The sequence below is a fragment of the Eucyclogobius newberryi genome, unplaced genomic scaffold (genome assembly GCF_026437365.1).
Source record: "Eucyclogobius newberryi isolate DKJ021-1_F unplaced genomic scaffold, fEucNew1.0.hap1 SCAF_5, whole genome shotgun sequence".
Lineage (NCBI taxonomy): Eukaryota > Metazoa > Chordata > Actinopteri > Gobiiformes > Gobiidae > Eucyclogobius > Eucyclogobius newberryi.
The window spans coordinates 12,660,978-12,688,293 of NW_027316167.1; the positions used below are offsets into that span (position 1 = coordinate 12,660,978).

Below are 27,316 nucleotides of genomic sequence, written 5' to 3' on the forward strand. Positions count from 1 at the left end.
AACCAACCTGGGCAAAACAGCATTCTTACCATGATTTTTCTCAACATCAGGGAAATAATTCAAACTCTTGTGACTGTCTCAGATATTAGTAAAACATTTCTGGAAAACTGCATTATGTTTGTTGGATCCTGAGGTCAGAAAGTCTCTAAATAAACATGACGAAGTCGCCTACAGCACAAACAAAGCAGGATGTTAGTTCTCATCTTGAGTCTTGACTTCTTATCTTGAGGCTTTGTCCTCAGCTCAGGCGGTCCAGGATCTACAATTCTGCAAATCCATCTCGAAAAGGTGCTCCGTGTAGCCTTTCTGTACCCTGCAACCTCATCTCCTGTCTCCATGGAGATGAGGTTGCTTTACTTTGCAGGCTTTGTATGTTCCACAGGAATGGCATTGTACAAATCCATCTTGCATTTATGTGTTTTGCAAAGAAAAAACAACAACTTGGAAAAACATGCATTCTCCACAGATCTGACCTGTAACTGGGCCTGGTGGCGTCATGTGTTAGTCTCCGTGACAAGTTTAATGCCTCACTGCAGAACCTTTCAGTTAAAGCCGTTGAAGAGGCTTTGAAAGTCGCCCGTTTCTGTATTTTCCGGACTATAAATAGACTATAATTTTGACCGGGGTGCGACTTATACTTATATACTTACACTTCGGAGCGACTTATATGTGATGTTATTTGTTATTTTCACACTTGCAACCGCATTTCATACTCCAGTGCAACTTGTACATGTTTTTTTCTTCTCTATTATGCATTTTTTGGCTGGTGCGACTTATACTCCGGAGAATACGGTACTCTGTGTTGTCGGTGTTGCTCCTACAGCGGGAATGCTCTTTTCACATTTTTATTTTCATTTTGTGACCATGGGGAGTTGACTGTAGACAAAAATAAACTAGACTTGTTCAAATTGAGTGACATTATGGCATTATATTTTGAGAACTGGTGATTGCATGGCCACATTTGTCTGTGTTGGTGAATATGTTCATAAAAATCAGTTTTCAGCAGATAATATAGTAGATCCATGGTTTCAACACATTAGACTTTTTGAGATTCAGGTGTTTTTTATCACTATCATTATCCATTATTAAAAACACATTCTATTTTTCAAGCTGATTAAAAACAATTGTGAAACAAGAACTAATTCATGAAGTGTCAATAGTTAAACATTTGTCATTTGATCACCGTGTTCAGTGGTAAAAATACAAAAATTGTATCGTTTACTTGTTTTTGGCATGTTTTTATTTTTTGTGGGAAACATGGGCGTCAGAAAACCGTGCAGAAGAAGGCCATAAACGTGTGCTTCTTCTGCTCCAAACCTTTATGCACATAAAGATAAAGATAAAGATTTGTATCAGTTTCTCTTCTTTGCTGAAAACAGATGAACAGCACTAAAGGTTTGTTTTATAATCTCATATTCAAGGCTCTTTCCTGTTGGTTATATAACTCTCAACCCTCCCAAATCTCTCCAGAGCTACAGCCGGTCGAGATAGGATTTTACAGGAAGAAAAAGACGAGACGAGAAGATAATTATTAAACTATAGTTTTGACAGCGTTATCGTACAATACTGAGGACACACAGAAGTGCACAGGAGGCATTTGTTCAAAGGAAATTCAGGCTCAAAACAAGCGACAAAAACAAGAAAAGTCCCTTCTTTGATATTTCGAGACAAAACCAAAACAAAGATTCAAACAGGAAATACGCCTTTCACAAACGTTTGGCTGGGATTTACTCAAATGTAGTGGCTTTATAAAGGACCGTTTTATAATCTAATACAATAAATGGAAAGTTGTTGTTCTGGAGTGAAGAAACTGGGATCAATCGTTGTCTTGTATTGCTGTTTGGTCATTCAAATCTTTGTCTTAACTGACACTAACCTTCATAACACACACAAGTCTGAATTATTTTATCGATCGTTGCATTTCCAGCGAGTTTGGTTCATCACATTCATGTCAAACACGGCATATTTTTGGTGACACACGTTTGGATCTTGACCCAATGCAACCTCCAAATGTCCAAAAACAGTAATTACATGTGATTTGAGCGTTTGAGTGACATGTTATTCATAGTTTAAAATATGAATTAAATCAGATTGTCAGTGTGCAGCAGCAGGTTACAGACATTCAAGCAACAGTTTTAGTTTAACCACGTCGAGGCGAGAGGAAGAGCGTCTGGTGTCAGATCTAATGACAAATAACTATTCATTGACGAGAAGGTGGAAGATTTGCAGTGACAATAGTGAAATTTACAAATTCTATTCAAAAACACGTCGTCATTTCACCCACTTTGACTTCCGAGCCGCACGGGAATACAGTTTATTTCAAAGGAGACCACATTTTGAGTAAACCCAAGTCGGTACATTGATCGGTTCCCTTCACTCCTCCATTTGGTATAAACCTTTTGTACAGTGATAGAAACAGCAGGTAAGAGAAAGCCACCAAAATAAATAAACATGTCAAAAAAATAACACAAAATCAATAGTTTCTCAGAGTCTTTCGAACGTGCCCATGATTCCCAAGGAGCAGCAGCAGCAGCAGCAGCAACACATTCCCGTAGTCCAAATTCAAACCACCACCGGAGAAAAGAAATACAATGAAAACCGCTTTAGTCGAGTTCATCATCATCATCCGAGTTCACAAATACTTCCAACACAGTCGCACACAAAGTCTACACAACAATCACAGGACTCAGAATTGTATCATTTTTGGATGGCTAGTCGAAATTACAACAAAATTAAATCGTATCTCCCCCCCCCAAAAAAAAAAGAAGTGGTTTGTGCCTTATATTTGCGGGATAACTTGGGAGATATTTGCTTTTAAATTATGGCAAAACTCTTGGCCAGATTTTCTTACCAAGTAGAAATAGTTCCTACTCACAGGCACTTGGTGTGATGGCCATTTCGACGTTTCTAGATCTATTTATGTGCATATAATGTATTATCAACACACCTGAGATTGACAAGGGGGCGACAAAAAAAGGGGGGCCGGACCAGCTCTCGAAGGGGCCGCACCGATTGGACGACACTGGTTCGCGTTGTAACCTTTTGTTAGACCCCTTGTTAAAGTGAGAATCTACGGCGAGACCAGCCAGAAATGAACAGTAAGAAACCCACCACCACCACCACGTAATAGTAAGCGACGTGGGAAAAAGCCCGCGTGCAGCCTTTTCCCCTCGTACAGTGTTGTTGTTAGCAGCCGCGGTCGCTGTAGTCGCCTGCAGGGGGAGCAGCGCCGCGCGTTTCTGCCCCGGAACGTCTCCTCGCAGTAGTTATTGCTGTGTAAGTGGAGCGCGCTCGGTTAGTTGTCCACGCCCAACTTGGACAGGCCCTGTCTGAATTCGTGCAGTTCGTCGATCTTCCCGTCCAGGATGTCCATGAACTTCTTGAGCTCTCCCTTCATGTTGCCCTGTTTCTGTTGGCTCTCGTTGATGTCCAGCGACAGGACGTCCACCCGGCCCTCCAGCTCCTTGTTCTTCAACTCCGCCGCCTAAAAACACACAAGAAAACACAGAGTTTTTTAAAAAGATGAGCAAAAACAGGTGCTCAGTTGAAGAGAGGGCTGGTTCTTTAAGAGAAAATAGCTTTGTCCAATTGAAAATGAATATGTTTGATACAAATAAAGTCACTCACTAAAAGGTAAATTGATGAATCACTATTGACACAGGTCTTTCCTTCCTGCTGCTGTCAGACTGTATAACAAACACTGCTCGCCCTGATACTTGACTGACTTAACCATGTGCAATACCGTCATATTCATGTGCGATACTGACTTAACCAGATGCAATACCGTCATTCATGTGCAATACTGTCTTAACCATGTGCAATATCGTCATATTCATGTGCAATACTGACTTAACCATGTGCAATACGTCATATTCATGTGCAATACTGATTTAACCATGTGCAATACGTCATATTCATGTGCAATACTGACTTAAACATGTGCAATACCATCATATTCATGTGCAATACTGACTTAACCATGTGCAATACCGTCATATTCATGTGCAATACTGACTTAACCATGTGCAATATCATCATATTCATGTGCAATACTGACTTAACCATGTGCAATACCGTCATATTCATGTGCAATTACTGTCGTACTCACAATTAAGGCCATATTCATGTGCAATACAACTGATGTAAATAAGAGTGTTTACTTACCATTAGTATTATTTAGTCTTATGCTAGCTATTTTTTCTGTACTTTATTTTATTATTATTTACTTTATTTTATTATTATTTTATTTTTATCTTTTTATTTTATTCATTTTTTATTTTTTTCCCCCCCTCCATTCCATATTAAGATATGAGAGGAGTTTTGTTTATAAGAGTTCTTCTATTAAGAGTGTCTTTTTAGTTAGTTATCTGTCCTTTCCCCTGTATCTACTGCGTTGTAACACCGGAATTTCCCCATGTGTGGACAATAAATTAATATCTTATCTTATCTTGACACAGCACAAAGGTCTCAACATATTTTTGCTTTCATTAGTTATTGAGGAAATGTTGAGATTCTTTCTTTACTTCTGCTCAAGCTTCTTTGCAATGATCAGTTCAACCTGTTCAAGTTTCACCCGTCGACTCTACGCTCATGAATACAAAGGTCACTTGTACATTTTCACAACAGCGCTCTTAATTATTGAGGCGTCTTAATCATGCATTTGAACCGCTGCTGCATAATTCATATCATTGACACCGTCGTCGCCGCTGGAGACCGTCGCCCGCCGCTTCCTTCAATCTGCCGTAACCTTTTGTAGAAATGTTTGTCGTGGTCCTTTTCATGTCGGAGAAGAGAGAATGTTTTCAACGCAAGAAAATAATGAGCTTTTAAACCAGGAAACCAGTCAAAACTGTAAAACCAGACTGTATGAGAAGAAGTAAAAACTGGATCACAAAACTCATTTGGATAAACAAAGAGTAAATCAAAATGCATTTTTAGGAGTATATATAAATTATCTGTAAAGAAAAGAAGAAAAGATCAACCAGAATGCTCTACTTTTATTATATCATTTGTCATGTTTAAAGGTGCCATAACATGCTTTTTTTCACGTTTCGTAGTCTATCCTAAGTGTATAATTGATAATAATAAGGGTTGTGCAACACCCTTAACATAATAGTTAAGAAATATCACACAGACCTTGGACCCCCTCACCAACCCGGAAATGCAGACGGCTTGGTTTGATATTCGCCCCCACCCTTGTGAAGAGCGATCTGGCTCCCCCGCCCAACCCGTGACGTAGTCTCAGGGAGGGGGGGTGAGGGGGGATAATGACGCGTGCTTGTAGACACCCCCCGTCAGTTTGGAGATTCGTGGAAAGGAGATAGTCTGTACTAGAGCTAAACACTGCGGGAATCAATCAAAAAAACCTCTGGGTACATATATGAAGCACAAATAGCAATGTAAGAAGGTTAAAAGCTCTGAAAAGTCGATTTTGCATGTTATGGGACCTTTAAATGATTGTGTAGGAGTCTGGGAAAACTGTTTTAAGACTCATTTTCTGGCTCTAACTCTAACGCACAAACTGAGAAATACTTCTTTCTATGCTTAATGGGCTTAGTTAATTATAAAATACTTAAATACTGTAGAATAAGAACATATACAGTACAATGTGAGAGCCTATAAACAATTAAAGGCAACTGAAGCAACCGTTTCCTTTCTTTGTACAAATAAATGCACCTTTAAGGCTGGTTGTATAAAACGCATTGTAAAAAGACATCAAGCTAAGAGTTAAAAGTTAATTTGCAACTAAATAGAAGGAATGGAAACCCGAAAGAGCGTCTTACAGCGAGACACGGCGGCGACACAAGTGACACGTTAAAGCTGCAGCAGAGGAATTAAAACAGGAGCTAAAAGAGAGTCCAGCTGACTCTGAACCTGACCCACCCTGAGCCATGTGGAGCGAGTATAAATAGAGTGACCATCACCACACACATTATAACACACAGAGAAACAAATTATAGTTATATTAGTTATATTTTTAATTCAATTTATAGAAAAGTGAGAATTTTTAAAAACTAAATTATGTATTTTTTTAGTTTAATTAATAGAAATGGGTCCTTTTTGCTCAGTCTTTCCACAAAAAAGTAAAGTGCTTGTTTAATCTTGCAGTTTATGTCAAACCAATCATACAGAAAGTTTAATTTCATAAAGCAGGTCACATACTGAGCAGTGGTGACGTGTTCAGAGGCAAAGAAAATGTTAAGTCCATTGTTGTTTTGGTCGTGATATTAATAAATCGCTAATAATCGTTAAATCAAATGACAAAACGTGACATCCCTCGTTAGCGGTTCACCCTGCTTCACTTTGTCGACTGAAAAGATGTTCTAAACCCGCTCAAGAAATACAAAATAAATAATCGTGAATATTCTTTGTGATAACTATGAATCCCTTTTATCTGAGACTTCCTCCTTCTGACAATCTGATCATCTTTGACTGAACGGCGAATATATATATATATTTGTATTTCTTCTTATGTAAATGATGAGAATATGGATGATTAAGGCCCTTTCCCTCTATAGCAAAGACATGGTAAAGGAGACAATGCTCAGTGACATAAGTGATAATAATGCAGTTAAATATCTATAAAGCTCAGACAAAAGGCACATTAGATGAGTCACTGCTGGAGCTGGCAGCACTTCTGCACCAGCGCCGGAGCCAACAAACTGCTTCTGCCAAGTTACCAGTGAATACCCTGTTTTTTTCCACAATTGCGTAACAAATTACCAACTTCGATATAACACGTGTAAATAAATCAGTTCAAGACCAAAGCGGGTTCACATCAGGACTAAACTACAGCCGCGTTTGAGTCAAAGTCAAATCAAACTGTTTCTGAAATATATCATTAGCCATTTATGTTTTACAAGTGGAGATTCAGGTCGCAGAGTTCTCGTTTTTAAGACGTCCAGTGACATTAACGTTTGAGAGAAGATAAACTGAATTAATAAAACCGCATGCATTTCAGAACATGTTTGTAGCCACGGAAACACGATGTGGTGTTGTTGGTGGGGCTCAACGAGTTTGGAAAAAGATCTAATTGCAACTGACATTTTTCTAACAGGAAATGGAATTATGATTTGAAATTGACATTTTAGGAGCATTAACATTTGGGAGGAAGCTGAAATCTAAACCACTAAACTAATACAACCATCCCAAGCATTTAGGAACATGTTTTACTAGTATTACTACCACTATTACTACTACTACTACTACTGGATAATTTGTTGATTGTAAAGAAAATGATGTGATACTAAATAATTGCAGTCCTTTCAAATTGCGATTTCACTTGGATTTAGAAACATCAAGGAATTTAGAGCATAAATAATTACAGCATCGACAGTTATTTGTCATTAATTTAGTAATTGCCCTAAAGTGAATACTCCTGTTATTCATTATACATTTATGTTTTCCTATTTAAAGCTTTTCCACCTTGATGAAACCAGTTCTATTATAGTCAACGGAAAGGAGAGCGCTCCCGAGTTCAGGCGTTTGAACTGGAGTTGTGCGGTTGGCTCGTGTAAACTGGAGTTGTGCGGTTGGCTCGTGTAAACTGGAGTTGTGCGGTTGGCTCGTGTAAACTGGAGTTGTGCGGTTGGCTCGTGTAAACTGGAGTTGTGCGGTTGGCTCGTGTAAACTGGAGTTGTGCGGTTGGCTCGTGTAAACTGGAGTTGTGCGGTTGGCTCGTGTAAACTGGAGTTGTGCGGTTGGCTCGTGTAAACTGGAGTTGTGCGGTTGGCTCGTGTAAACTGGAGTTGTGCGGTTGGCTCGTGTAAACTGGAGTTGTGCGGTTGGCTCGTGTAAACTGGAGTTGTGCGGTTGGCTCGTGTAAACTGGAGTTGTGCGGTTGGCTCGTGTAAACTGGAGTTGTGCGGTTGGCTCGTGTAAACTGGAGTTGTGCGGTTGGCTCGTGTAAACTGGAGTTGTGCGGTTGGCTCGTGTAAACTGGAGTTGTGCGGTTGGCTCGTGTAAACTGGAGTTGTGCGGTTGGCTCGTGTAAACTGGAGTTGTGCGGTTGGCTCGTGTAAACTGGAGTTGTGCGGTTGGCTCGTGTAAACTGGAGTTGTGCGGTTGGCTCGTGTAAACTGGAGTTGTGCGGTTGGCTCGTGTAAACTGGAGTTGTGCGGTTGGCTCGTGTAAACTGGAGTTGTGCGGTTGGCTCGTGTAAACTGGAGTTGTGCGGTTGGCTCGTGTAAACTGGAGTTGTGCGGTTGGCTCGTGTAAACTGGAGTTGTGCGGTTGGCTCGTGTAAACTGGAGTTGTGCGGTTGGCTCGTGTAAACTGGAGTTGTGCGGTTGGCTCGTGTAAACTGGAGTTGTGCGGTTGGCTCGTGTAAACTGGAGTTGTGCGGTTGGCTCGTGTAAACTGGAGTTGTGCGGTTGGCTCGTCGGTGTGTGGCAGCTTGTGTGAGTCAGGGCCGAGCGTCAGAGTCTGGCACAAACACAGTCCAGTCATCGCAGCAGCCGGAGCTTCAGGTTGAGTTTAGAAACACATTTTAACCCCATGATACACAGTTGTGTGTACACAGTTGTGTGTATCGTGTCGAGCTGTGTTGTGTTTTAGATGTATTTTTATGTTTGTGGTAGAAAGTGGGTTGGACTGTTGTGGTGATGATTTAAATCCAATCGTGGTTCTTGTACATTACTTTAAAGTGCACGCGAAAGGTTCTCATGTTTTTATCATTTTGACTTGGTATGATGGGATACAACTCGTGGTAAATATTTATCATAGTTTTAAATCAGTCAAGTGGTACTTCGAGAAAAATAAAAGTTAAAAATGACAGGAAGTAGAACCGAGTCCTAAAACAGAATCCCTCTGTGACGTCATCAATAAACAACATTACAACTTAAACTTGAATTAAACAAAATAAAGGTATTATTACTTGTCAAATCATAACTATTGTGTAATCCATATGGATGTTTGTCCTTGTTTACAGTACGGTTGCCAGGTAACAGCTGTGGAATTACATGCGTCACGTCCAACCAGGAAGTACAATTACAAACGTCGTCACAATGGTCAAACTGGGTTGGTTTGATCCTCAATATCATCATGTTCAGTACGTTTTGTCGTATGCACTTTAAGAAGAGCATTCACCTGTCACTCAGGGGGCCGACCAATAAGAGAAGAGGGGGCGGGGAAAAGACATTTGACAGTGTTTGTGCGTTGAGCTAATGTGATGCATAAAATTGTATCATACTTCCAGCTGGATTACACAGAAACGCACTGACTCAAACTTGTCGTCACATGGGTTTCAGCTTCCCGTTTAAAGGTGCCATTTTAGGAACTTTTGACCATTCACACAGTATATTATTGTGTTTTGAATTGATAACTGCGATTAGAGGTGGGCCATACATCATCATTATACATTTGGATAATATGGTGAATGTTGTTTTGACGATATGAACAATGTGTATATCAAGTTTATAATGAAAAACATGTTGTAAACGTCCATAAAAGGATATAAGGTATTTCATATTACACAGCACTAAAAAGTAACATATTTGAACACATTTCTTTTGGATTGACACATCATCTGACTATTGTGACTCCTAAAATCAATGAATAACTCAATAATAATGCCATGTGTGTTCATGCCACTTTTCTGTTCAGATTATTTGATTAATTATGTGAAATGCCAGATTGAACAGTTTTGTTGTGTTGAGTCGTGATGTGATACAAACACCAACTGGTCCAGTCAAAACCCACACTCCAAACTGTAGAAACACAAACACCCAGACCGGACCGAAGCCAGGGTTTATTTACTACTATAGTGTATATTATTTTATATGAATTAACTGGTGACAATCTGGAATAGCTAAACCATAAAGCACAAACGAAGACTTAATTCATAATGAGCACATGAATGATTCTGGATTCATAACTTCATTAAAAAGGTATGGATTAAGGGTATTAATGACACTAATCCTGAATCATTCTTAATTAAACTATTTGTGTTGTCAGGATACGAACATTTCAGACTCGACTAAGGCTCGATACTTTATATTGATACCACAATAACAAGAAAACTAAACATGTTCAACACAATTTTAACATAAAATAATAGTGCTTTATTTATGTTACCATGTGGTCTTATACTAGTTCTGATGAAGCTCAATGTCATTCTAAAACTATTTGGGAAAATGTTTGAATACTAGTTGTTGTATCAATAAGTATGTGATTTTAGATACTTTAGTGAGTCTTTGTCCATGCTTTACTAGGCCTATAAAAGTGTAGTTGTAATAAAGAGTTATACATTTTTGCCTTATTTACTTGTGAGTAGTGATGTTTAAGTATCACTTTTTGAACAGTTAAGAAACAAAAAGTAAAATATATTTTTATACTTTGGAGGGAATACATAATGATGATAATGATAATGATAATAATGATGATAATAATAATAATAATAATAATAATAAATACATAAAGAAATAAATAGTACCACAATATTCTCTATTAATGCATTTCTACTACTGCTAAAATATCTGGCATTTGAGCGTTTGAACTTTGAGTCACAAATTACATATCATTTTTATTATTAGATCTAACAAATATGCTAATATCATATTTACAAATACATTTTCAGTTTTTACAAGTTAAAAAAGACATCTCAGCAACTTGGAAAACATTTGGAGACTAATTTATAGAGATTTGTAACAAGAAACGTGAAGTAGCAGTTTGTGTGGGATTTTGAACATACAAAGTTTAAAATATAGGTAACACTTAATAATAACTACACTTAATAAAGCACAAGCAGTATATTAAGAATTACCAGGCTTAGTAACTACTTAAATAACCTCTTTATTAAACAGTTACTAAGCCTAAATCATTCTCAATACACTACTATTTATTAAGGCTAAAAAGGTGTAGTTATTATAAAGTGGTACCACATTATATAACAGATGTGTCTAGTAAAAATATCTAGTCTCAGTTCTTTTGATTGAGCAACACAAAAGCTGAAATAAATCGGTGTGTAAAAACATGATGTAATATAACGACTTGTACAAACCAATCTGAGACCTAAGGCATCTCTGTCCTTTCATACTCGCTCCCCCGTTGTGTTATTAGCCTACACACTGTGGGCGATGTGTGCATTTATTTGTACTCTGTGAAAGCGGCTTCTGTCATCACGAGCGTTGCAGCACTAATAAGCCTGGACACAGCGCTGGTGCGGCTGCTGCGCCTCATATATTTTCAAAGAGGCAGTAATCAGCACATGGCCGCAGAGAAGGACCTTTATCAGGAGCTGGCGTGAGCACAATGAGCAGCCACGCGACGCTGTGCTGCCGCGTGACCAGGAGGAGACGGAGAAAACATCGTGATATCTGCAGCCAGCGCGTGTTTAGCCGTCTTATGTTCTACAACGTGCACGTGCGTGTTTTTACAAGGGCAAATGTGTGGTCAAGGAACTGTAACATTACATTAAAGTAATATTAAGTAGAAGTAAAAAGTACTTGAGTGCTGAAGGACAGTAACATGACATGCACGTATTTAAAATCAGATATATGAGTTAGAGTGTAAAGCGCAAATGAAACCGTGAAAAATGCACTGATTCTGGTATTTCCAAAGAATAGACACAATTACAAAAAAATAATCTGAAGACAGGTGTAAGAGGCACAAATATTCAAAATACTTATTGTTGTTAAATAAAGCTTTTGTCACTATAAACTCACAGGGGGAAGATTAACCAAAACTTTTACTCAAGTAAGAGAACTGTTACTTCAAAACATCATTCCCTCAGCTGTAAATATGTTCACAGATGGTTGTAGAGGACCTAAAATAAAATAAATAATGTATTTAAAAAGTGGAAATAAGGACTGTGCCAAAAAATGAAAGATGAAAATGTGCACATTTCAGTGGACAGGTGTACGATGCTGTGGCAGTGACAGCCTGTGGTTCTGAAGACCTGGTTCTAAAGAGAAATCACTCTTTAGTCTCCTCGTGTTTCACAAGGTTTTACTGTAAGTCCAGTCTAACCCTCACGCCTCCCTCTGTATCTTATTCTTATCCAAGTTATGGAAAGCAAACAGCTGTATTCTCACCATTTATGAGTGAAGACCTGATTTAAAGCAAGAACACTGCACATTTTTTCTGCTGATAGTGGTATAGTGCACTTAATTAGCATATTTTCTGGACTATAAGTCTTTTTTCATAGTTTTGGCCGGGGTGCGACTTATATTTATACTTATATACTTATACTCCGGAGCGACTTATGTGATATTATTTGTTATTTTCACACTTGCAACTGCATTTCATACTCCAGTGCGACTTATATATGTTCTTCTCTATTATGCATTTATTGGCTGGTGCAACTTATAGTCCGGAAAATACGGTAGGCTTAAAATATCGCACATAAATGAATTCAAAACTTTAAATGTGGATCCCATTGTCCCATCAACACAAGATAAAAAGTAGTGATTCTGGATCTGTTCTCTGTACCTGAAGTCCAGCTGTTTTAAATGAGATGGAAAAAAGTTGAATCGAGAATGATCATTATGAGGAAAATACATTTGTTGTTGTTGTTGCTTTTAATGGCGGCCGACAACCAACTGCAAAGGTGCATTTACCGCCATCTACTTTATTCAAACTTCCTATAAGTGATCTGTTCTTTTCCTCTGTATCTACCTGCGTTGCATCAATGAACTTTCCCCATGTGGGACAATAAAGGAATATCTTATCTTATTCTTTAGACTTTATTCTTTAGACTTAAGCCCGAAAAGCATCTTGTTTTCCACTGTGAAGGCATCATTCACGGGTTGTCATTCGCTTCAGACGAGTGAGAGGAGGAGACGGGTTGTCGTGGTTACCTCAGGGGAGTCAGAGCTGAATGCGTCACGTGTGCGCCTCGTATTGTACGTACAGAACAGTCAAGGCGCCGCGTTTGTGCAGGTCGTTACCTGTAGTTTGGTGCTGACGTCTTCGCACTCGGCCATCAGCTTTGGGATGATCTCCGCCTGTTTCCTCAGGTTCTCCAGCTCCTGAAACACAAACACACAAGCAACACCAACTGTCACACACGTACAAGCATTATGTCACAGTGGGGACGTTTACAGGGACAGAGGACAAATATGATCACTAGAATAATCAGAAAACACAGTAATCTATTTGATCATCAAGCTCATTTGTGGATTTTTAGAATAACTGAGCATTTGAATGTATTTTACTGTCTCTAAAACTCTTTGAATTGCGTTTCGTACACATGGTTCTATATAAAACACATTTTGATTGGTTGGTTGATATTTGGAAGTCAAAGTACACTTCTTTGTCACATTACTTTGCCCTTGTTTTTTTCTTCATAATTTTTTATTAAATTTGGTTTCATTTTTTCAGAGGTTTGAACAGTCAGAAATAAATCACCTTTGAGTGTCCAAAAAGCTCTATATAATCAAATGTTATACTCAAATGCCATTGTTTATATGATATTTCAATAATCTTAATGATTTTAGAGCATTTTTTTCTGAAAACAATCTCAGAATTCATTCAAATTTGATGTTTCAACAGTAGGATTCACTTGCAAGAGCATTAACATTTGAGAAAAGACTGAAATATGAACATGTAGCATTACACAGCTCAACAGCACAAGAATAACATACATTTTAAAACTATTTCACCTTCATTTTTTACTTTAACACGTTAGTTTGCCAATATTTGTCTAGACCTGCCCAGGTTTGAACAATCAGAAACAAATCAGATGTAACTAAATGGGACTTTTAAATAATCTGATGACTCCAGAAATCAGGTAACGATCAGATTTGAGGTGTGAACATTGCCAGTGTCACAGTTTGGTGCACTTTATAGAATCCTGCATTTTAGTATCATTTTTGCCACGTTTTGACAGTTTCCTTGAGGATCGTTTTGCTTCTGGACGAAGCGAGCGCGCTACAATCTTTCGTTTCATCGCTTTCGCCGACACATCGGTGGAGACACATCGGTGGAGACGCCGTAATGTCTGTCATTTTGTTTGGAATTTGGATTTCAATGGAAGAGTTCACCTTTTTCATTTATTTTTCACACCTTTCCCGCTTTTTGTCACTTCAAATATGACAACATTTCCTCTTAGCGTTGGCTATTTGTCGTCAAGGTCCAGAGTGGAGCCACAATAACACTGTTTTTCACATGTTTCTTGGAAGAATGAGTCACTGAAGGTGTCATGGCCGACTTCCTTTCCCGTTATGTCATTTCTGCAATAACTCTCAGTGACAGCGTTGGTGTAGAGTCTTGAAATAAGTTTATTCTTTGTGCTTGATTGACAATAAATGGTGTTAAAGGTTATAAAATAAGTCATTTTAATTGGCTCTACACATGAAAAAGCAAACCTAAATGTAAAGTGTTGCTGTCACATTATCTTTTATAAAGGTTTTCACTGTTACATGGCGTCAATAATCGTGAATAATGGTCAAATTGTGATATATAGTTCAAGATTGTGTTGTCCACCCACACAGAAAGCATCCACCTACAGAATATATAAAATGAACATATCATTGTAGCTGTGCATAGATAAAATCACATATCATTAAAAAAAATACCATACCTCAGACATTTGTTTTCATAAACCAAATGTAAAAATTGGCTTCACAATTTACAGCGTCTAAATCACAGACAAAACTGAGCTCTTGAGACACGTTTGGGAAAATGATTGATACATAAATATACAAATCTGATAGATATTAACATCATAAATATTAAGAATCTTAAGTTAAGATAAATAAATGAGCAGAAGATGTTAGTGGCTTCGAATGAGTTGCTTTTGCACAGTTAATGAACGGGAAAGTGCTTGCACTTCCATCGAGATCTATAATTGTAAAACAAACATTTGATATCGTGGCATTCGTATTTAAAGCAGCACCGCGTAACATTCCCCGCATGACTCCATGGAGACACAGTGTGAAATCTGAACTCTGGAACATTCTCCATTGAGATGTGAGATGTGAGTTTTATGTGGCATGTTTGAGGCAAAGGAAATGGAAAAACATCTCCATGGAGACAAGCAGGTGGCAGACACTTCACATGTCAGGTCTGTGGAAAGACGAGCCCCCTCAGAGGAAGGGTCCGTGTTTTTTCAGGGGTTTAAGAGCAATAACATTTTGGGCTGAAGTCTTAAGTGTTCAACGATCAACAGTAACACAATGTGACTTCATCTTTTATCGCGCATCAATCTTTTCCATGGCAGGCCCATTATGATCTTTTATTACCTCACACTCTTTTTTGTTCATTTTAGTCATAAGATTTATTGGGTAAAGAAGCTGCCTGGAGCCAACTCCTGCCTCAGACTCAAACCTCAGGAGTGGGTCTTTATGGAGCAGGTCGATAATTCACACTACAGTCCACTTAAAACACCAGCAATGGGTTATTTTTAGATCACTAATATATGAGACGCTCTACAGCCAGGACCGAGCCAGGACCGAGCCAGGACCGAGCCAGGACCGAGCCAGGACCGAGCCAGGACCGAGCCAGGACCGAGCCAGGACCAAACCAGGACCAAACCAGGACCGAGCCAGGACCGAACCAGGACCGAACCAGGACCAAACCAGGACTAAACCAGGACCGAGCCAGGACCGAGCCAGGACCGAACCAGGACCGAGCCAGGACCGAGCCAGGACCGAGCCAGGATCGAACCAGGACCGAACCAGGACCGAACCAGGACCGAACCAGGACCAAACCAGGACCGAGCCAGGACCGATCCAGGACCGAACCAGGACCAAACCAGGACCAAACCAGGACTAAACCAGGACTAAACCAGGACCGAGCCAGGACCGAACCAGGACCGAACCAGGACCGAACCAGGACCGAGCCAGGACCGAGCCAGGACCGAACCAGGACCGAACCAGGACTAAACCAGGACCGAACCAGGACCGAACCAGGACCGAACCAGGACCGAACCAGGACCGAGCCAGGACCGAGCCAGGACCGAACCAGGACCGAACCAGGACTAAACCAGGACCGAGCCAGAACTAAACCAGGACCGAACCAGGACTAAACCAGGACCGAGCCAGGACTAAACCAGGACCGAGCCAGGACCGAACCAGGACCGAACCAGGACCGAACCAGGACCGAACCAGGACCGAACCAGGACCGAGCCAGGACCGAACCAGGACCAAACCAGGACTAAACCAGGACCGAGCCAGGACTAAACCAGGACCGAACCAGGACTAAACCAGGACTAAACCAGGACCGAGCCAGGACCGAACCAGGACCGAACCAGGACCGAACCAGGACCGAACCAGGACCGAACCAGGACCGAGCCAGGACCGAACCAGGACCAAACCAGGACTAAACCAGGACCGAACCAGGACTAAACCAGGACCGAGCCAGGACTAAACCAGGACTAAACCAGGACCGAGCCAGGACCGAACCAGGACCGAACCAGGACCGAACCAGGACCAAACCAGGACCGAGCCAGGACTAAACCAGGACTAAACCAGGACCGAACCAGGACCGAACCAGGACCGAACCAGGACCGAACCAGGACCGAACCAGGATCGAACCAGGATCGAACCAGGATCGAACCAGGACTAAACCAGGACCGAGCCAGGACTAAACCAGGACCGAGCCAGGACTAAACCAGGACTAAACCAGGACCGAGCCAGGACTAAACCAGGACCGAGCCAGGACCGAACCAGGACTAAACCAGGACCGAGCCAGGACTAAACCAGGACCGAACCAGGATCGAACCAGGACTGAACCAGTACCAAACAAAGACCAAACCAGGACTAAACCAGGACCAAACCAGGACTACGTTTTCATCAGGAACATTTTTTTGTATTTGCTTATTTTTGGACACAAGGTGACAACTTAATCTTATGTTATTAGAACTAATAAACAGGCTGCAACGGTTCATGGGAATAATCAAGTATGAAAACCTTTTTTTATATTTGTAATCGTTAAATGGACAGTACAGACTCATTTTCATCTAGAATACACTTTATTCACATTCTCTATTTAGAAATCTTCAGTCACCATAGTTCAATCTTTATTCGTTAAAAATGTATTTAAATAATCTCACCCGTCTCCAAGACAGGTGCCTATTTTTGACATTTTTGGAGGACTTTGCGCAACTAAACAGTGTGATGTGGTAGTTTAGTTCAGTCCGTCTCGTAAAGCGCAGACGAGGGTTATTCAGTCTCATGAGGCATTTAAAACAGCCTGACAGAAGCACAGTGACGGAGCTCATCCTCTTTAGACACGGACACACGCTTTGGCCTGAGCGCTGTCGGGACGAGCCGTGGACTACACCAAATTATAAAACAAGGGACTTAACCAAACGGGACTAATTGCATCTGCACAAACAGCAGTGAATAATACAGGCCTTTAATAGCGTTTAGAATGCCACAGTTTTAATAAATCCACCAATAAGAACTGACTGAACCGTTTAGAGCTGAAACAAGTTCATCGATTAATCACAACTAATTGATTATTGAATAAATTGTCAAGAGATTTAGTTGAAGAGAGTTTTTATGACTCACGCAGAGAAATTTGGTTGTAAATATACTGGAAAATGTTCTCAGGTGACATCGCATTAGCTTGATCTCGGTCGAATAGGTAAAAATCTCTCTTCGCTGGCTTTTTGCACTTTAATAAACAACTAATCAATTGATCAAAAGAGAGTAAGCACCAGATTAAATGAGGAAATGATCGTTAGCTGCAGCTGTAGAACCATTGGATATAATTAAGATCTTTGTGTGTAATCAATAGGTAATAAAGTAATAAAGAGGGAGAAATGTCATTATTTTGAAAGCTTTTTTTATTGGTCGATAGGAAGAAAATTATTTCAGGTAAATGTGCAATGTAAAAGGGCACAATATCTCTGAGTGGACTTTTTTATTTGATCCCCAAACAACCCATAGTTGTTGGGAAAAAAAAGTGTAAATTACAGTAAGAACAGTTTATTTATATTGCAGTGGTAGTTCCCTCCTGTGAAAAGTTAATTTGCAAAAAGACAAACGTCATTTAAAGTAATCAGCAATATACTTTATGCCAAAAATATCAAGCAATCCCTTCTTCAATTGACTAAACTTTATTTTAACGCATAAGACGGACTGAAAATTGTCCAAAAAGATCTGGTTGTGCAAATAACCTGCGACTTGCACATGAACACAAACTAACCGCCGCACAGCGCTATAGAAACAAAGTCTGGAGTCAGACTTCCCCAGAACTTGGAAAGTATTACGCGCTGTAATAACTTCCTGTGGGACTCGGAGGTAAAGCCCTGATGCTCTGTCCGAGATCTGATCAGTAACTTCAGACGATGACGAATGAGGGACTGAATTAGATTTCTTTAAGGGACGGCAGTGAATCATCCCTTTTAAAGGCAAAAGTCTTGACCGCGCTGCAGATAAAGCCAAGGAAAGATCTAAAATGTCCCTCAGCTTTTCTTATTCAGAGCTCGTACCACCTACACTACAGAAGAGACGATTCCATTGTTTATATATTTAACAATAAGTTTGCTTCTGGTTAAGGAAAGATGCAGTATTTCCCACTGGGACACCTTTGGTCAATAAAATTACATAACATAAGAACAACCCGCACCAAGATAAAATGGCATTAGCCTGATTTACGTTACTGCTTAGTGTAAAACAAGTTTCCTATGATATAAAAGAGGTGGATAGAGAAGACAAAACGTGTACACAAGCAAGAATTATGTATTACACTCAAGTAATCTTACTCAAATGATGGGTAAAAAGTATTTGACTACATGAGAACGCAACAATTTGGAAATAAAATGTATTTAAATTTACATTTATTATGTACTTTTAAACTACTATTCACATTTTCTTCTTATGCCAGTGACTTTACTCTTTACAATTTGTTCTAAAACCTATTTATGGTTTATAATCATAACTTCCCCAGGTTGACGTCTCAAATGCTTTACTATGTTCGATTTAGCTCTTTCACGTGCTCCGCTCATATGCGCTTGGGAAAATGCAGTGAACTCTTCTCAAGTCTGGCAGTATTTTATGCTGAAATTTGATGTTTTATTTCATCTTTTGTTGTTGAAAAAGGGCACTTTCTGTTGCATTGAAGTCCGAATGTTTAAACTTAAGTGTTATTAGACCAATTCACATGCAATTGTAAAAGTGATTTCAAGTATAGATGATCTTTTTCTGACAAATATTTCATTTATGGAGTAACATGTTCCGTAGCTTTGATTTAGCCAAAACATCAGATTTAAGTAGCCAGTTGTCATCACTTTTTACAGTTGGTTGAAACACAAGAATAAATGTGCATTACTTTAAATCCATTAAAGAAATACAATAAATAAGTAATTCAATTGATTAATGCAAAACAACTGGTATTAAAAAGAAGGTAAGTTAGAAGTTAGAGTTTGAAACATTTAAATCCGTTCACATAAAGCTTTTGTCTCTAAAGACTCGCACTGGAAAGAGAAACCAAAACTTTGACTCAAACTGAAGATCACTCGCAGAGAAGTCAAAACACAGTATCAGAAAACCTCTCTGAGAAGTAAATTGTCTTCCAAACGTTTCTCCAGTGATGGTCGCGGAGAACAAGCCACCGCTGATCGAAATACAGAAAATAACGACTTTCTGAAGGTGCTCTGATTCGAACGCTTTTGTGACTCACGATCTCTTTGTCCTGCAGCTCCGTCTCCAGTTCCTTGACCCGGGCGCTCAGCTGAGCATTCTTCTGCTTCTCCTGCCCGGCCTCGTTGCACTGGACTTCCAGTTCAGCAATCTGCAAACCACAAGAACGGAACGAGAGAGGAAATGTGAACGGGTTACGCACATAATACAAGCTTGTGCACAACATTGTCATTGTCGAGTAAGATGTGGGAGACGGCCTTGAGGCAGGCTTTAATTTTAGTTTTACGTAACGACAAATATGAAGGAAAAAACATCCCGCGCAGAGAGAATGAGGCTATAAAAGCAGCTGGCATAAACATCTATGTACCGTATTTTCCGGACTATAAGTCGTACCTTTTTCATAGTTTTGGCCAGGGTGCGACTTATATTTATACTTATATACTTATACTGCGGAGCGACTTATTTGTGATCTTACATAATCTAGTGCGACTTAAATGTATAATAGAGAAGAAAAAATCTCTATTATGCATTTTTTTGGCGAGGCTTATACTCCGGAAAATACGGTGATAATGTCTATTTTTTATTAATTTAAGTTGTTTTGGATATAAAACAACAAAAACAACGGAACACCAACAACTAAAATAAAAATTATAATAAAAAAACACAAGAAAAAAGTTACGTGAAGGAATAAAATGAGAAAATAAGGGAGTGGCATCCAAAAAAAAGAAGCGTTAGAGCATATTAGGTCCTAAATAACAGTCATTTTTTGCCCATTGTTTTTTAAAATTGTCCAAAAGTACTTTCCAAATGTATCCAAAGAATTCCTTCCATCGTTCTAGATATTTCTACTGCCTTGAATACCTTGAGAGACACACGTTCTCAAGCTTGAAACGCACTTCCTCGCAGAGAAAACGTCGCCAGTATTTATAGTGCGTGCGGTTCGTGCGATTCGTGCGGTTCGTGCGGCTGCAGACGGTAGAAATCCGAGCTCGCGACATGAAAATCACGCTCATTTCCATGCCAAACCACATTCATCCCACGACACGCAAAATCTGGCGAGTGACGTAAACGATTGGGCGAAAAAGAAAACAAGAAAAGTGCACACTTAACACAGTTGGAGATGTAAATGTAGCGTTAAAAAAAAACATGATGTAATTTCTTTTTCTTCTCAAGACACTGTAAAAAAGGTAGAAGTGACTGATGGCTGTAGTCATCAGTTTTACCATTTACCCGTTGCTTTGTGCAGTGTTAAGTACTTTTGCTTCCCTGTTTGAGAGCCCGAGCGGCAGGTGCAACGAGATTAAATCATACATTAGTGAAAGAGACTCTCCATTAGCGCTGTAGAGAGAATGGTGAAAGAACGCAGATGTTTTTTCTGACAAGCTTTTAAAAGAACGGGCTCGAGTATTTACAGTATTTACAGTACGTCGTTTAAAATATGCCAAAAGCACGTTACAGAAACCTTATATTAGGGTGTATGAGCATTGGTGTAGGAATTTGCTTTTACAGGTTTCCGTGGAAGTGGAATTATAGGTGTAATTATAAGCCAGCTCAGAATACAATTTGTCCTGCAGGTGCTGGAGGTGGAATAATAAATGCTGTGGGTCCGTCGCATTTCGCTGTGTGAGAATAAGATGCAGAAACACTCCGGAACTAATTAGATGGTTTTGGATGGATGGATTGTCTGATTAAACGGCAAACGAATACATATCCTTGAAGTTGAGGTGTTGGAAGAAGACGCAAAGGAGAGAAAAGGTATTTCAGAGCGTTAAAACGGCAGTCCTTGTTTTTATTGTTTGCTCAGTTATACCAGATTATATTTTTCAAGGTTTACACTGGTTTGGTTGGCGTTTACAAAGCTGAATCTTGACCATAATCGTGTGATCACCAATGTCACCCAGAGATGTTTTGATGCCATCATTTTCAAAGACTTATAACGGGTGAAGACGTTCAAAGAGGACGACTCGGCGTGCTTTTGTCTGCTGTGTTCTATACGACACATGTGGATGGTTATGTTGTCGTTTGGTCTTCTCACACCACGATTCTAGTGTCACGATTACAGGGAGAAGAAACCTTACAATTGTACAACTATTGGCGGTAAGATTTGACTGAAATTACTTATTTTTGCCGGTTACGATTCTTGCGATTATTATGTTTTAGATGTTACGGTGTTACTGTGCCCCGAATAATCACGATTATTATGGATTATCCGAATAATCTTGACATCCCTAATGGCATCTTGATTACAGGAGAATAAAATATGGACTCAAACATGCATGAATCACTCTATATGAGAAGGGAAAACAATTATAAAACGGTCAAAACGCTCTTAAAAGTTGATTTTGCATCGTTCTGAAAGTTCTAAATCCTCTAATACAATTTATCTGGCAAGACTAGAACTCAATCTTTTCCTCGTGAATGTGATTATTTACCAGTCCCTGCACAGCACACGTGTATGTAAGTCCGATCTGTTGTTACCTTGCTCCTGAGCGCGTCGCTCTCCTCTTTGCAGGTCGACAGCTGTTTCTTCCAACTCTCCACATTCGCCGATGATTCCTGGAGCGAGTCCACCAGTCGAGCGTTACTGTCCCTCAAAGTCTGAAGCTCCGTCTCCCATTTCTTGGCGTTGGTGTTGCTGTAAGATACAAAGAGTATCTTGGTTATCTTGAGTAGCTTTTATGCTTTAGGTTTGGTTGTTCTGTGGTTTACGGATTCTTTTTAATGCGCTTCGGGACGGACGTATTATCAAGGGCAGAAGAAAACCAGAGCATTTTACTGGATTGCTAAAGCTCCAGATTGATGAGAGGAGTGGATTTCTGCCACTAAACGGACTGTAGTGAGTCAAGGCGCTCATTAATGAAGCTACAAATCTACCTCTGCAAAATCATTTATTCAATGATACTTTGTGATTTGATTAAACAGTCAATTACGCTAACTCTGTTTTTAAAAGGCATTTGTGACCATTTCTCTTCAAACTTCTCGCTCTCTTGCTTAATTAACAGATCAATGATTAACACAGTCGCTAATACACAATCTTAATACGGATTTTGAACCGTTAAAATAAAAATAAAAAAAAGCCCAAATCAACGCAATTTTCATGTGTTTGTTGAACTGAGAGTCTCGCCGGTCTGTTCAAAAACCTCACGTTGTGTTGTCTCCATTTTATTAAGATCACGTCATTTTAATTATCGATATCAGTGAACGTTGTGTATAGAGGGTTTTATGATAACGTGTATTTCTCACAAACATCTCCAGAGACACTTTTTGACGACATTAGAAGGTGGAAAATGAATGAGATTTTGTAGATTTAGAACACAATATCCACAATCTTAACCCTCCGTGACCCGTGACGGTCGTTAATGTTGAATCTGTTAAGTTTTTAAGATGTTCTATCATTTACAGCTTAACTTCATGACAATAAACTCCAAAAGCTAAATTTCAGGCTCGTTGCCATTCATTAGCGCGGTTTCTCCCCTGCTGTAATGGCGGCCTCAACATGTGCTGCATTTCCCTGTATTTACCACCAGGCTACAACCCGATTACATTACATTAAACTGATGACACATTTAATAAATCAGCATAATCATTGAGTATAAAACCAATGTTTGTACTGAAAATACTGTCCTTTTTGTTCAATAAAACGAGAATAAATGAACAAAGTTTTGATTTATTATAGATGACGTCACATTCTACTGCTCCAGTCCATACACAGACTCCAACAGACGCCATGTGCTGAAAGAAGAGGCTTTGTACTCAGACGGAGCAGTAAATATCCCGAAATGACACAAGAAATGTGAAAAATTTTGTGTTTTCATGATAGACTTATAGTTTATTGGATCAAGACGTCCTCAAGCAGCTTAAATTTAGCTTTATCAGAGTCAAATTAAGAAAAAAATAATCTAATTTGCAGGCTTTTCTTGAGATATTAGTGCCGACACATACTGGCACTATTTCATTCGTTTGTGCTAATCTGAATATTATCAGATTTCTGGACAATTTAAAAACTGCAAAAACTGCTGCGAGTAATCACGTTTTCACACAATTCTAATAATCTTTTCGCTGCAAAAATCCCTCAGAGTGAGCCTGTAACTGCAGTGTCAGGAGGAGTCACAACTGGTTTGAAAAGAGAAAAGCGCATACCTTGAATCCGTCACATCGGTTTAGTGCTGTGAAGGTTGCACATTTAGTATGCGCTGTACTTTATGCATGGCTGATCTGAACACTGCTACTCTGGGCATTCAGTCGAGAGAGACTGGCTTTGGAAACGCTCACCTCTCAGCCACTTTATTATGATCATCTTGATGGACCTTGTACCTACAAATGCCGTGGTGTTAAAGAGGCGCTTCTCAAAATGGACTCAGAAAAAGCATGGATTTATCAAACTTTAGCTCTTTTTATCCAATTATTTATGTATTTTTAGCTGTGAGATTAATCCAATTTTTACAGACTATTGCAGACTATTTTTATTTGTTCATTACTATATGAATCAGTCTTGTGGCCGTATAACATGTAGCATCAGAGTAGTAACCTTTTTTTTTTTTACCGTTGATACGGACAGCAAAAGTCTCTATGTGTATGTTATGAGCTTTTATTTGGTTTTAATAAATTAAAACGGAAAAAAAAAAAATCTAAAATGATGATTGATCAATATATTTTAAAAAGTCACACAGTTATTGCCCATTTTAGCAACTATTAAAGGGGCAGACATACTGTACATTGACAATTTTTTAGTGCATGTTTTCTAAGACATTGGGAGGGCGGATCCAAGAGAGTGGAATTTAGCGTTTATCACATATAATTAAATATACATTTCCTGTTATGGCAATATTCATAAAACAAATTCCTATCAGTCTAATTATGGTTGTTTATTTCCACAGCGTCGGCTCAGCAATTAAACAAATCAGTCTTTTCTAAATCGTAAATGATTGGCTCTTTTGAATCGTCTGTCGGTAAAACATGTGGTTTAGAGCAGAATTTAGACTTTAAAGGAAGAAATTTGACAGTTTTGTGTTAAACGGCAATGATTAAATGTCTCTGTTGTTTCTGCTCAGGAAATTAAGATCGAAAGACACTGTTCTTTTTGTTTTTAACCAAGACAAAATGAAATTGAATAACACAAAAATTGAGATTGTTCAATATGAGAAAGAAAAAATATATATAATTGCCTGGAGCACATGGCCCTAGATAAGGTCAAAGTAAATAAACAAATGCCACCCAAGAAGATATCTGGCCCTCACCAGATCTGAACCAGGTCTAAAACAGGACTATTGTAGGTCCAAACTATCAAAGAGAGGTCTAAAAGGACTTCAGAATCGCTTTATTAGTTGAGAAGAAGAGAAAACTGCAGATTAAATTGACTTAATCTTCCGCAAACACTTGAACCCGCAAACCACAGTTAGAAAAGCACCGACATTCATCCTTAAAGATTAAAAGATGTAATCAAAATCCTGAGCCTTTTGTGGTCAAAGGGTGAGCCGATCCAAGCCATTGTTCCAGAAGCATCTCTGTTATTACGGCTGAAGTCCATAATATATGTGCATGTCGTTACAGTCTTCCCCATTTTGGAAACAGACGTTTTAAAAAGTCGGTTAATTGCTGCACACTTGCAAACCTCAGGACATGTCCCTCCTCTGAACTAAAGCCTAAATGGATCTGACGTGAACACGGCGGTGATTAGAGACATCTGGAGCCACGGCTGTCAGTTCATTATTACCATTTTACACGCGCAGCATCCGCATTATTACAATTGTTCAGCCAAACAGAGCAACTACTGTGTCAAGACATGAAGAGTATAATAATGAACTAATTATTTCTGTTTTTAGTGTTATTTTAGTATTTTTTGATCATTATTATTTGAATTTATTACAAACATTATATAGTTTACCCGGGCTGCACAATATATCGTAAAAATATCGATATTGTAATAATGCGATGCAATAAAAAAATAATCGCAGCAAATTGAATATTGCAATAACACCAAGGGACTATAACATTCTTTACAACATTCTTTAGAATAATTTCACAATAATTTATGAGATGCATATTTGTGCGGATGTATAAAAAGATATAACTAACATTGTTGGAGTAGGAGAGAACGCTTTAAAATTATGATTGTTTGTTTTTAAATTAAAAGGCAGATTGTATTGATTGTAAGTCCTAAATTAGCCTTGGTTTGGTCAATGTTAAGCTTTTGTTTTGACAAAGTTTGACTAATTTAAGGCATTAATTGGGTTAAAAAAGCTGAAATTATTGTCAAAAGTCAAATGTCACAATAATATTGCTATCGCAGTACTCGACAGTCATTTCGCAATAATTAACAATATTGTGCCGCCCTAATATTGACCAACTTCCTTTTTTTGAGCAATAATAATAATAATAATAATATATCAAATTTAAATTTGAAAATAACATTTAAAGGAAGAACAAGGACAATCTAAAAGAATGTCAAGAAGTATGGAGATATTTAATTTTATTATTAACATAAAAGTGAATGAATTAATGTTTATTTTGAGCAAAGTTTCTCATAATAACAGTAATCGTATAAATAAAACGATTTGTGAAAAGAGAAAAGTTGTTGTTCAACCTCAAAAATCCAACAAAATGTCTCTGAATATGTTGTGATTGACAGGGGACAGAAAGCGCTCAAACCTCTGCTCCACTGCGCTCTTGAGCCGGTCGTTCTCCGTCTTCAGCACCGCCGCCTCTGGTCCGTAGGAGATCTTCTCGTCATCTGTGCCGTTGATGCTGGACGGCTGCGTTTTTGGGGGCGTGTCTTGGCCGGACTCCTGCAGGTGGAAAAACACGAGACCGGAGTGAACGCGGGTCACGACCTCTCGGACTGAGGAGAAATCACTAAACCACTTTTAAACACTGTGGCTTTTTTGAGTCAATTGCGTTTCGAGTTTAGTTCATTCGACATAAAAAGCGGATTTTCTGTACAAAACTGCCTTGACTCCTCCTCCTCATCTGGGACATGCACATAGAATAGTAAACACTTTAAGCACAATATTGTTAAAAAGCATGAGCTAAAATGAATAAATAAATTAATGGGTCTTCAGAGTTACCGTAATTTCCGGAGTATAAGTCGCACCAGCCAAAAAATGCATATATAAGTCGCACTTGAGTATGAAATGCGGTTTGCGGTTACAAATAATATCACATATAAGTCGCTCCGGAGTTTAAGTATAAGTATATAAGTATAAATATAGGTCGCACCCCGGCCATAACTGTGAAAAAAGGTGCAACTTATAGTCCGGAAAATATGGTACTTATTCGACCAATCTAGCTCAAATCTCATCTTTCTTCTATAAAAATAACAACCAATCTTCACAAGTCAAAGAAAACGCACGCACGGTAAATAAAATACTGTCACGTTGCTCCTTTATTAAAGTCCATGTGTACGTGCAGAACGTGAATGATTTGAACAGCAGCAAATCTGTACGAATCATTTACAAGTTGAGCATTACATCAGTTTTATCCTTAATTCTTCCCTCTTCAGGGTTCTCCACTGTAATGAATCTGCTGATGAGATAATGATATTGCAGTTTTTTAATCGTATTCTCTTCCGCAGGCGCAACACTCTCCCCCAGAACCAGACTAAATATAATAATACACTGGCACTGGCACTGCAGAGGTCTAACAAAATAAAATGAATTACTTTAAATTAGGCAATACAATCCACTTTGAACTACTTAATTACAGGCGCACCATGCAGCTTTTCCTCATGTAGAGATTAAGGATTTTGTTTATTAGTCGATTATGATTAACGGTGATGTGTTAGTTGACTA

General features: G+C 39.0%; 1 protein-coding gene across 1 annotated transcript in view; it reads right to left on the bottom strand.

Moving 5' to 3' along the window:
• Positions 1-1,559: 1,559 nt before the first annotated feature.
• The window catches only part of homer2 (homer scaffold protein 2), a 70,791-nt gene continuing 45,034 nt past the window's right edge, over positions 1,560-27,316 (bottom strand). The window contains exons 7-11 of the mRNA XM_072465202.1: positions 26,178-26,314; positions 22,008-22,164; positions 19,570-19,680; positions 12,888-12,968; positions 1,560-3,484 (exon numbers count right to left, since the gene is read on the bottom strand). Coding sequence (XP_072321303.1) covers positions 3,296-3,484; positions 12,888-12,968; positions 19,570-19,680; positions 22,008-22,164; positions 26,178-26,314 — 675 coding nt within the window. The 3' untranslated portion in view covers positions 1,560-3,295. The remainder of the gene's footprint in view (positions 3,485-12,887; positions 12,969-19,569; positions 19,681-22,007; positions 22,165-26,177; positions 26,315-27,316) is intronic.